This window comes from Misgurnus anguillicaudatus, chromosome 24, assembly GCF_027580225.2.
Source record: "Misgurnus anguillicaudatus chromosome 24, ASM2758022v2, whole genome shotgun sequence".
NCBI lineage: Eukaryota > Metazoa > Chordata > Actinopteri > Cypriniformes > Cobitidae > Misgurnus > Misgurnus anguillicaudatus.
This window is the reverse complement of record NC_073360.2, coordinates 39,411,968-39,424,067: the sequence shown is the minus strand read 5'-3', so window position 1 is coordinate 39,424,067 and position 12,100 is coordinate 39,411,968. Positions and strand designations below refer to the sequence as shown.

Here is a 12,100-nt window from a genome sequence, read left to right as displayed (position 1 = left end):
GATGTAAACAAAAACTTTTATTCTGCTATAGATTAATCGCGATTAATTGTTATGCATCCCTAATAGTGACAGTCATTTTGCTAAATGTCATGAATCCGGAGAAATACATATTAATTATTATATAATCGTAATTCTAATATCCTTTAAAATAAATCTATAAATCTTCAAAAATCGTGACAACCTATATTTCATTGGAAAGCTCTATAAATTATGTATTCATATTATAAAACCTTTTTGCATTAATAATAATGCAATGACAGTAATTTATTAATTTGTGAAGATTATGCAGCAAACTGTTGACACCTAGTGGCCTTTGTTGGTAAAATCACTAAAGGTGTGACAGAAACCTTATTTTTTCTGATTTTAAATAAAATAAGTTAATGACAAACATTAAGGCTTTGAGGTGTTTTAAGTCTTCATGGAGTGAAACTAAAATATCATATCCTGATCTTTTCTGTCATGAAAATTGTATGATAATAATAGCCTATTATATGATGTTCTATAATGTATTCATTTTTAAAAACATGAATAATAATAATTTTATTTAGAATCTTAATTTAAAGTTTTATTCATTTATTTTAACCGTGAGGCTACAGATGAGCTTTTATTAAAATGCATTAAGAAACACATGGGGATTTGTTGTAGTGGAAAATATGTACTCATGAAACCTGTGCAGGTAAACCCAGCAGTCATCCACCAATCACAGGCGCGCACAGGTCTCTGCCACGCCCTCCGCGCGCACCTGTTGTGGGCGCGCACCTGTGAGGAAGCAGAAACAGAACAACACTAGGGTCGAGCTGAGAGTGACCCAAACCGACACGTGAGCAGCTGGACATGAACCCGTGCAGCAATCCACGAGTGGACCTTTAGGATCTGCGGACGTTTGGAGTGTCAGGATGGTGAGGTTACAAATGCGCACGCGCACACGTGCGACCGTTTCTAATCGCTAGTGTTAATAATGTTTTTATCATTTTCCTCAGCCGATCATAAACACACGAGGAGCATTCAAATTGAGGTCAGGCAGAGCTTTGCATTTGTATTTTCTTTTTTAAAGTTGTGTGCCTAGGATCTGTCTCCATTTCACACACAGTCTCTGTTCGTTTGCTGATAACAGGATCTTTTGTGTTTCTGTTTCTATCTAAAACACAATTATGTATTTATTGCTTTTATCTCTTTGCTTGGTTAATAACACACCAATGACATCCACGTACTGTTTCACCTTCACGTTGGTCAACACCCATTAAGCAGTGTGCGTGCGCGTGTGTCCTCCATCAAAGGTTAAAATTCGTTTAATGCTTTTTCCTAAAAATGTCACAGTTGTATCGTGCATTTGTTATTCTGTGCAAAGTATTTACATTTAATGCATCCGGCCCATGCTCTTATTTAATGTCATTTAAAGTACTCTTGATTAAACCCATAACCTTTGCTGGTATCATTTTTCAGTTGAGGAACAGGAACATATCAACATTTTTGTTATGTATTATATATAGCCTACATTAAGCTATAGGTTCATACATTATATTACCATTCGAAACAATAGAAGCCCTGATTTAGACTTCTGGGTCAATGTGTTTGTTATGTCGTGTCAGTGTGCATTTGGGGACAACATGGATGCTGGCTCTTGGCAACAGCCCTAAAATGTCAAACACAGATTCCCACTGGGGTCTCAGTAAGACGTCTACTTTGCGCCACATCTTTAGCTTGAGATCTGTAGGAGACTGACAGTGTGTGTCATTGGTAAGGTGTGTGTGATTGGAGTTTGCCACTTGATTTGATGTTTTGCATACAGAATGACTTTGCAGAACATTTATGGACATTGTATATCTCATTACAGTTTTATTACAATTCCAAAACAAAGAAAGTTTCAGGCACGATTTCAGACTCATTTGATGATGTCTCTATGTTTCTGCTGTAGATGCGTTTCCTGTTGCTGTTCAGCCGTCAGGGCAAACTGCGACTGCAGAAATGGTTCACGCCTCTCAGCGATCGAGACAAGAAGAAGATCATAAGAGACGTCACCTATCTTGTGCTGGCACGACCTCCGAAAGCCTGCAACTTCTTACAGTGGAGAGACCTAAAGATTGTTTATCGCCGGTCAGATGTCATCTTCTCTCTTACTTTTCCACATTCCAGCCCTGTTACTTTTTCCAGCAGAATAGTTTAACAGAACCTTTGACCTTTCAAGTTAATGATCAGCAGTCAAGCCCTTTCATTACGGTACACGTCTTGTGTGTCTTTACACCCAGCAAGCGATAAGAGTCATTTCACTGTCTAGGATAACTATAGACCGGATGTAGTCCGGCTGCACTGTAAAAAATTCTTTGCTGTCTTAATTTTTTTTAGATTAATTCTATTACATCACATTCTGTTATCTTACATCACATTCTAATACATTCTATTCTATTACATCACATATTACATTCTATTCTATTGCATTCCATTTTTATTTCATTCTATTCTATTACATCAAATTCTATTACATCACAATATATCATATTATATTTAATTATATTATAGTAAGTGCAGTTTAGTTTTGCGAGTCAATTCACCCTACTATTTTAAGTTTTCACCTTTGATAAGTTGACATAACTAAGAAAAATAAGTTGAAATTGTTTAACTTAATTTGTTAAAGCAAAAAAAGTTTATTTGACAAAAATTCTGCACTTTTTCAACTCAGATTAATACAGAGCCCCTAAGGTGAAATTGGAGTAAAAATAATCAAAAGTTTAGTTTCATGTGCTCACGTGAAGGTTTTGCGTGCTCACGTGAAGGTGTTGCGTGCTCACGTGAAAGTTTTGCGTGCTCACATTGAAACTTTCATGTGCAGAATTTTTCTAAAAGTTTAGTTTCACGTGCGCACGTGAAACTTTCTGGAGCGCGTGCGAAACTAAACGCGATAGCTTCACGTGCGCACGCGAAACTAAACTTTATTTAATTTTTCTCCTTGTCCCCTTAGGGGCTCCGTAGATTTACAAGTCATGCCAAATTACTATTATTTATCTTGACAAGATGAGTTGCTACAACTTATAAAATGAAGTTGACTTGTAACAGTTATAGAAGTTATAACAACTCATCTCTAATCAAGATAAATAATAGTAAGGGAAAACGACTTGTAAATCTGAGTTGATTTAACAAAAAAATTTAAGGCAGCAAATAATTTTTTTACAGTGTATGAGCACTTCTAGCCAAAATAAACTTGAATTTGGTTACATGTTGTTTTTGCCAAATAACTTGTGTGAAGTCTGATATTTCATCATGTAAGCAAAGCCCATATGGCAAAAAAATAAAATAAATAATATACAGAATACTACAAAACATGTATATTTTGAAATATGTTTACAAAAATGTATTTTTCACAAAAATATTTTTTGGCCATTTTGAAATATATTTTAAAAATAAATATATGAGGGATTTATTTTACATCGCATTTGAAGAAAAACAACAGGTTTGAAAAGGTTAAAATTTAGTATATTTTCAACTGCAAAAAATATTTTATTTTATTTTATATGTATACATTTTATACTTGAAGAGATAACCACCGTTTTTTAATTGTTCAGAAATCTCGTTTTTTGGTTGTGCATTCCAATTAATTTCAATTCAACTGCAGTTGGTTTGTTTTGATTTAAACCTTCATAGCTTAAAAAATAGTAGCACCATAAAACAAAATAATAACATGATAACATAATAAAATGTTAAAAAATGGATTTATCTCGTTTTGCAGCGAAACTCTTCACTTATACTTTATACAAACTTTTATATTTTGGCCAGGAAAAATATATTTTTTGCCATATGAGTTGTAAAATTAGAAATGTATTTATTGCCACTGAAATACTTTTGAAATATAATATATGAAGGTTAAAACTAAATATATTTTAAAATTTAAAAATATATTTAATTAGGCTTTACTTTCTACAAAATATTTTTAGCATATATTTAAAACACATTTTTGCCCAGAGAATTTTATTTTTTTTCCATAATATGGGAGTCAACAGTGATTACAAGGTGTTGGGTTTAATTTATTGATTTATTTTATGTATTTTTGGGCTTTGGTTAGTCTGTGTGTTTGAACAGCTATTAGAAGTCTTATCAACGCTAAATTCCTGGACGTTCAAAGAGAAATTGTCTGTGTAGATCTTTCACAATCTATATCAAACTGAATAACGTTTTGTACACACAATCTTGCAAAACACATTGGGATAAAGTCTGGTACACCAGCCAAGAAAGTTTCACTTATCAAACTATATAATTTCTCAGCATTGTGCATAGACAGTTGTGTGAACTACTTATAGACTTCATCTGAATTTCTCTGTACTCAGATGTAACCGTATACTGTAGATATAACAAAGCAGAACATTGATCATTTCCTCATGTCACGAATTCCCTTTTAATTGCAATCTAAGAAGTGAAATATAATCACGAAATATACAGAAAATCAACCTGCATTGTTCTTCCTCTGTCTTCTGTCCTGCAGTTATGCGAGTCTGTATTTCTGTTGTGGTTTGGAGCAGGGAGACAATGAGCTCATCACACTTGAACTCCTGCACAGATACGTCGAGCTGTTGGATCAGTATTTTGGCAATGTAAGAGCCAATCATCATATATTAAAAAACTAAAAGCAAAACTCACTGACATAGCGCTAGATTAAAATGGGTGCTTGCCAGCGCAATGATACGCAATGCTGAGATGTTCATTTGAGAGAGTCATTTTTGGCTCATTTCATTCACAAAAAATAGTCATAGATACCACCTACCTAACAAGCTGGATGATTCGACCCCAAACATGAACTGCAAATGATTTTTGAAGAGGTGGTTTTGTAAATAGAGATTGTAATGTGGGTGTGTTTGTTAATTCAGAGTATTATGAATCACTTTCTTGGTAAGATATTGATGTATTTGCACTTTGTGATGTTATCAAGGCATGTTAAAGGGATATTTCACCCAAACATGAAACTTCTGTCATCATTTACTAACCTTCTTATTATTATAAACCTGTATACATTTCTTTGTTCTGCTAACAAAGAAATTTATACAGGTCTTTTGGTAACTATTCTTTTAAAATTGTCTATATAAATAAGCAGTTGTGGTTTGTGTATATTGTGGTTTATTGTGCATGCATGATTCCATACTGTATGCTTTGACTTTGTGTTGTAGGTGTGTGAATTAGACATCATTTTTAATTTCGAGAAGGCGTATTTTATTCTGGATGAGTTTGTCATTGGTGGAGAGGTGCAGGAAACATCCAAAGCGTCTGTGGCCAAATCATTAGAGGAGGCTGATTCTCTTCAAGAGGTGAGATATACACGGCACGCGTGTGTGTGTTTGCATGAGCTAGCCCTGTCTGCTGACATTGATCGGACTTTTATGTTTTATTCATGCATTTGTCAAATGTCTTTTTAAGACCCGTGTTTTGTTTTTTTATTGGCAGACGATGGAGGAGTATATGAACAAACCCACATACTGAAGAAACACCTTCATCATCTGAATCCGCACAAAATCCAGGACAGGACATCCTGCTTTGGATGTTATGGATTTTTTTATTATTAATCATTTATAAGTGCACTGAAACAAAAAACACTTTTACTGCATTTAATATTGTAAGAATGTTATTGTTAAATTATACAAGTGTTTATTAAAAATGTATTATTTGTAATACATACCCACTAGGGTGAATGTGAACGTTTCAATCAACCAATCAGAAACCAGTAAATTTTAGGTTTAGATTTAGGATTGAGTAAAGGGCTTGTATACCATTCTTGCTAAACTGTTATTTGAGGGATACTGTAATTGATGGTTAGTTTGGATAGGACATGTTTCTTTGACAGGAGCGTTGATCCAGAAATACATCTTACTTAAAATGACAGGAACCAAAACACAAAAACACTGTTAATGGTTTCTGCTCACATTTTAGACATCTTTTCTTGCAGACAGTGACTCAGATGTAGTGTTCGAATTGAGGAGGGGCTGGGGGGGTCCAGGGCTCCCCTGGTTTTTATTAAAATTAAAATATTACATGAAAATTGTTGTGCTGCGCTGCCACAAAGCGATACTGTCCCAATTTTGCAATAAACTAATCCAAAAGATTTCTGTCTGAAATAAATTTAAACTCTTAAAGGGACACTTCACTTTTTTTGAAAATAGGCTTATTTTTCAGCCCACCTAGAGTTAAACATTTAAGCTTTACTGTTTTGGAAGCCATTCAGACGATTTCCGGGTCTGCCGGTACCACTTTTAGCAAAGCTTACAGCATAATCCATTGAATCTGATTAGACCATTAGCATTGCGCCCAAAAATGACAAAAGAGTTTCAATATTTTTCCTATTTAAAACTTGATTCTTCTGTAGTTACATCGTGTACTAAGACCGACGGAAAATAAAAAATTGTGATTTTTTTCAGGCCGATATAGCTAGAAACTATACTCTCATTCTGCCGTTATAATCAGTGACTTTGCTGCTGTAATATGGCTGCAGGAGGCGTAGTGATATTACGCAGCAGCCGAAAATAGTCCCCTTGGTAACTTTCTGGGGACTATTTTCGGGCGCTGCGTAATATCATTGCACATTTCACACTAATTTGAGGGGTTAAAAATGGTTAGGGTTTATCTTAAGACTAATTTTGGTTAAAATGTTGATCCAGGGTCACATCTTACTTTGTGAAATCACTGCGACCCTATAATGACAGGGGCTTGGGGCGACCCCCATAATCTTTGACATAATTTGAACACTGCTCAGATGTTTGATATTGTTTCAAAAACAAAAATATTTTTTTTTATTACTGATCATGTAAAATAGCATTGTATGTTGCAGAGAGCGTCCAGCTATCAATTTAAATCTTAAATGTTTTTAACTAATTAAATGATTACAAAAAATGTGCAGTTTTATTCCTGAGAATGTATCAATTAAACTTGTTGCACATGTTATCGATGTTGAACGTGCATGTCATTGAGAAAATACACAACCATAGTGTGAACAAGTGCTTTATTTACCTCTGCCACGTCACACATGACCGCATCACACGCACAAGATACTGACCGAAAAACATCAAAGAAAGCTCGAAAAACTGTGTGTGTTCATATGTCAATGAGGTAAATTCGGTGACTTTTTACATCGTTCTTTTTTTATAGCTACTGCAAAACGGCTACCTTGAAAGTAAACTAAAATAATTACTAAAATATTTATTCTAGACAACACAAAATTAGAAAAAAATCTACAAAACTACTTCGACTAAACGCAAGTGAGGAATATATATGCATTTTTAAAATACTTTATTTTATGACAATTCAAACCTTAAACAATGAATATAATCTTTATTTACATGTCTACATCTCGGGAACGGTTTTGCCCTCAGAGTCTATTTCGTCCGTCTCATCGCTGTCTGGCTCGAGGTACCTCAGGATCCTCATCATCCTGTCGTTGTCGTCTGAACCCGAGGGGGCGCTCTTGTGCTCCACCGGTCTCTTTTCTGGCACGTTTTGATCGAAGTAGTCCTGGACGGCCCTTTCGAGCTTACCGTATACCGACTGCTGCTCGGGTTGTAAACGTGCACGCCTCTGTCCCTTCGCGAGCATCTCTGACGCCAGGAAACTGGCCAGTTCGTCGTCCTCACCAGTTGTGTCGTCGTAGTCATCCCGGCTGGAGTCTGTGAACCCGTACGCAGGGAGGTCTCGTTCTCTCTCGTAGTAACGTGATGGTTTTGGTTGAGTTGGTCGTTTGTCGTTTAGCTGTGCCGCACTCACCAGCTCGAGGATCCTCAGGATGTCTTGTACAGCACTGTTGCTCTCTGATGTTTGCAGCGGGCGTTGGTGTGGTGCCGCGGCATAGGATGTGTGCGCGTTATGAGTGGTGGTGTATGCGCGTTGTGGGGTTCGTGACTGTGCCTGAGCTCGCTGTGGGGTTTTGAAGTCCCTCTGTTCATTTCGAAGAAGGTCAAGCACATCCGCCGGTGGGATCTGGAGCTTCTGTGAGATTTTGATAAGCTGAGATAAAGACTGGGGGAATGATCCGGGCTCAGACTTAATTTCTCTTTCTTCTTCATCCCTCTCCTCATCTACATCGTCGTCGTCGTCGTCTTTCTCTGCATCTTTTTTCTCAAGTTCTCTGTCAGTTGTTTGCTCCTCTTGTTCACCGCCATTCACCTCTTCACGTTTTTGCTCTTCTTCTTTCCTTTCTAAGAGTTTCAGCAGGTCTACAAGCTTTGTGATGTCATCAGGCTCCTCTTTTTCTCTTTGGTTTGATCTTTTGACTTCATCATCAGGTTTCCTGTTAAATCCATGTCTTTCTCTTTGTTCTTCTTCCGTCTCTGTTTGCTCCTCTAGAGGTTCCCATTCATCTGTTCCCATGAGGTCCTCCAAAGCCATCTTTCTTTGCTTGTACAAGCCATCATCGTCTTCATCATCATCGTCATCATCACGCTTGTTGTTGGTCTTAGCACTGGAGATTCCACTCAGTTCTTCAAATACAGATTGAAGCGTGGCCAGTTTCTGAGGCGTGTACTGTTCCTCTGCGTTCTCATTGGTCCGTTTTAGTGGCTGGTCTTCTTCATTGTCAAAAATAAGCGGGTACTGCCCATGTCGCCTGCGGATGCCTGGATTACCCCAAGAGGTTTCCATCGCCAGTTGCTGTTTTGGTCTCGGGAGAGGTTGGGTAGGAGGCTTTTGGGGTGTTTTTTGGGGCACTATCTGCTCTTCGGTCTGTTGCAGTGTAGTAAGCACTGCTTGGAGCCACTGTTGAGTATTGTCCCTCTCTTCCACGTCTCTATCCATCCCCGTGGATCCTCGGGCAGGAGCTGTTTGACGTAGCACTGAACGCACACTCTCTATGTCATCCGGTTCGAGGTCTGTGGTGGTCGGCTGATGATCGTCGACTGGAAGTTCGTATGGGGTTCTCTGGCTGAGACTTTGGATGTAGCGTAGGGCTCTGAGCATTTCAGCACTTGGAGGAGGGCGGAGCTGGGACACAGGTTCATACGATCTAGGTTCACTTAAGCGATGCTCCCTTAATGTGCCACCTTGAACTCCGTGAATGAGCGAGAGAATAAAGGGGAGGAGGTGTATAGCACAGCATAGAGATGGTATCTGCATGATTTTCCTGAGAAATGAGAGAGAGGAATTAAAGGGAAGAGATTGTGAATCATGTGTTCAAATGTGTATATAAATAGCCTACACAGATTTTTTAAAGCACAATTGTTGTTTTGTGAATGTTGATTGGCTATGGAGATCATATTAAAATAATTAACATTTTTTTAATGTAAATTAAAAAATAATTAATATAACATATTACCATTATTCGTATGCATGTAGGCTAACGGTAATCTACACACTTTTCTTTTACATATTATAACAAAAATGTTTGCTCCAAAACGGATAAAAATAGAAATACAATTAAAAGTATTTGTGAAGTATTGTACTTTGGCAATGTAAACATTTTTGCAGTTTTAACTTTATGACTTCATGTCGCGTGCTTGCAGTACTTAATTGAGCAGCGCGCCCTCTCTCTCTCTCTCTCTGTCTCTCCTCCTCTTCTCTCTCTTTCTCTCTCTCTCTCTCTCTGGTTGATGAGCGTTTGGAGCACTCAGAGACCGCGCGCGCGCACTGCGCGTTGAAAATCTCATTAGTTTCTAAATTGCCGCGATTGAGTCATAGCCTGTTGCTACGGGAGACCGCGCGCAAATCCGCACTGCTGCTGGAACTCAAAGTGCCGTTTAACGCGGGAATCAACACATACATCTAATAAATAAAAAATGTATTGAAAACGCATATGGCAGTATATAATATTTCTATAGGCTATGCGTAGAAAAGGCGTTTGTTTGTTTTAACTAGATTTGCTTAGATGTGCAAGTTACTTAAAATTGGATACTTTATACCTCAGGACTCTTAACGTATCGAATTGATATTAAGATAAGGTTTTCAAAATGTGCACGAATTATGCGCAAGCTGTAAACACAGGACGTGCGTTCCGTGCGCGCTACTCTTTAGTTGGTGTAAATTATGATTTACAGTATATGCGTCGTGTCTCGCTTGTTTGGCTCTTTATAAAGCGACTTTTAAAACGCATCTGAAAAAAAGACGCTTTTTAATAAAACAAAACCTCTTGCGCGCGTCTCACGGTAACGTGCATCAGGTTGTTGATTCACAGATAATAAACCACGGACATTTCCGAATAGACGAATGAGAGAGAAAAGTGAGTATTTAGTTCATTCAAGTCAATTTGACGGATTAGGAGTGTTTAAAAGCAAAAGCCCTCTTACCTTTGCGTTCGGTCTGCTTTGACAGAGAGTCGTGAGCGCGCCGCGTATCGCTCTCGGTGTGTTTGTCACTGTGATGCACCCCGAGCTCGTGCGCGGAATGTCTCTCGCGTCAGCACCACGGACAGCTCCTCCTGTTATATGCGTGCGTCACTGAGACAACATACGCAAAACAAGTTTTAAACATACACACATATACATACACACACATGCGCAATTCAAGGTTTTTGTTTGCTGGACAAAAACTAAATGAATGTTCTTGTTTCTCTTTATTTTGTTTGGGGCACTCTGTAAACATTGTACAGTATACATTCAACTATTGTAGCTAACTATATCTTAATTATCATATTTTTAGTAAAACTAATAAAATATTTGCCAATGAAAACCCAACAGTCTCTGCAGCTTTACTATAATAAAGGCATTGTTCATTTTCGGGATTTGAGACATCAGGGTAGCTATCCTTTACAAAGAAATTGTGTTTGTGTCAAAATATAGTTATTAGATAATTATAAAAATAATTACATAAAAATCCCTTTTACCATTTTAAACCAACCATATAGGCTGTAACGCATGTGCACCTTTGTTGTTAGGCAACACGTGTCTTTATTGCCTGTTTGATAAGATGTTTCATTGAGAAAGAGCCCTTGGAAAAACACCAGATCTATTCATCATGACCTTCTCTTATCTGTAAAGTGGAAACTCTTGAGTTCAGTGATTGCGGTGTTATTATTATAATAGTCCAACATTAAAGAATGATAATACTTTGTTATATCTTCTTGAGTCATTCATTTGAGGTGTTTCACAGTGAAGGATAACATGGCTTTGTGTTTTATTTATTTCTTATGACACAAATCTTTGAATATGTTTTGGAATGTACATAAAACATAGAACCTCTCTGTTTCTTCTATTCTAGATTCATGTTTTCCTATCTTTGTCTCAGACACGCACACACATGGCACAGCAGCTTGTGTCAGGCAGGGCCGGATAGCTGTGGGATGGTGGTCATGTTGATTTCACTTCTTCTGTTAAGAGTCTGGCCGATGATGAGTCACCCACTAGCGTCGCAGAGAGGGGAGAGAGAGACGAAAAGAGAGAGAGAGAGAGACAGGATGGAGTGCGTGTCTGACAGCAAGAGAGACGAGTAAATGTGTGCGTGGTTTAATGGGAAGTGACTTGGCATGCATATATGTTGAAGTAAGACGGGGTCTGCCCATCAGCTCTGAGTGGCCAGCAGCACATTTTATGAAGTGAGCGTATTTTTGGCAGCTTGTCAGAAGTTGGTAGGAGGGAGATTTCACACAGGAGACTCTTTCATTCAGAAATCCACTCCAGTGATGTGGGTGGCTAAATGTGTTGTACAGTTTGACTCAGTGCCTCTAGTACAAAACACACATGCACAAATGTTTGTGTAGTATAATGTTGTTTATTCTGTATCATATTCTTATTCTCATCTCGTCTCTTTTTGAGAATAGAGGAGAAAGTGAGGTAGGGGTTTGTGTGACATCATTGCATGTGCTCGGCTCTTTCTGTGTGTGTGTGTGTGTGTGTGTGTTGTATGAGCAGGTGCACCATTGTTTTGTTTCCTGTACTTTCAGTTAACAATTCAGGTTGACATTATCTCAGTGTGTGTGTGTGTGTGTGTGTGTGTGTGTGTGTGTGTGTGTGTGTGTGTGTGTGTGTGTGTGTGTGTGTGTGCTCTGTTTACCTATTTTGTTACATAAGGTTTGCTCTCTTTAGGCTATTTTTGAGAACAAATTACATTAAGATAGCATGGAAAACAAACACAGAGGCACATGCACACTCGGAAACACACATTCAGAGACATCAGAGAAGAGGTTCGCATCATTTTCACTTGCTTGCAT

The 12,100-nt window shown here is 37.8% G+C and overlaps 2 protein-coding genes across 2 annotated transcripts; one reads left to right on the top strand and one right to left on the bottom strand.

Moving 5' to 3' along the window:
* Positions 1 to 740: 740 nt before the first annotated feature.
* ap1s3a (adaptor related protein complex 1 subunit sigma 3a) lies at positions 741 to 6,054 on the top strand. The gene is made up of 5 exons (XM_055197462.2): positions 741 to 899; positions 1,916 to 2,094; positions 4,472 to 4,580; positions 5,151 to 5,288; positions 5,425 to 6,054. Exons 1-5 carry the CDS (start codon positions 897 to 899, stop codon positions 5,458 to 5,460), a joined length of 465 nt encoding a protein of 154 aa, XP_055053437.1. The 5' UTR covers positions 741 to 896; the 3' UTR covers positions 5,461 to 6,054.
* A 902-nt stretch (positions 6,055 to 6,956) lies between these two features.
* On the bottom strand, positions 6,957 to 10,385 carry scg2a (secretogranin II a). Its single transcript, XM_055197461.2, has 2 exons — positions 10,242 to 10,385; positions 6,957 to 9,082 (listed from the first exon to the last, which is right to left on the bottom strand). The coding sequence occupies exon 2, from the start codon at positions 9,073 to 9,075 to the stop codon at positions 7,315 to 7,317; it is 1,761 nt and encodes a 586-aa protein (XP_055053436.2). The 5' UTR covers positions 9,076 to 9,082; positions 10,242 to 10,385; the 3' UTR covers positions 6,957 to 7,314.
* Between the last annotated feature and the right edge of the window lie 1,715 nt (positions 10,386 to 12,100).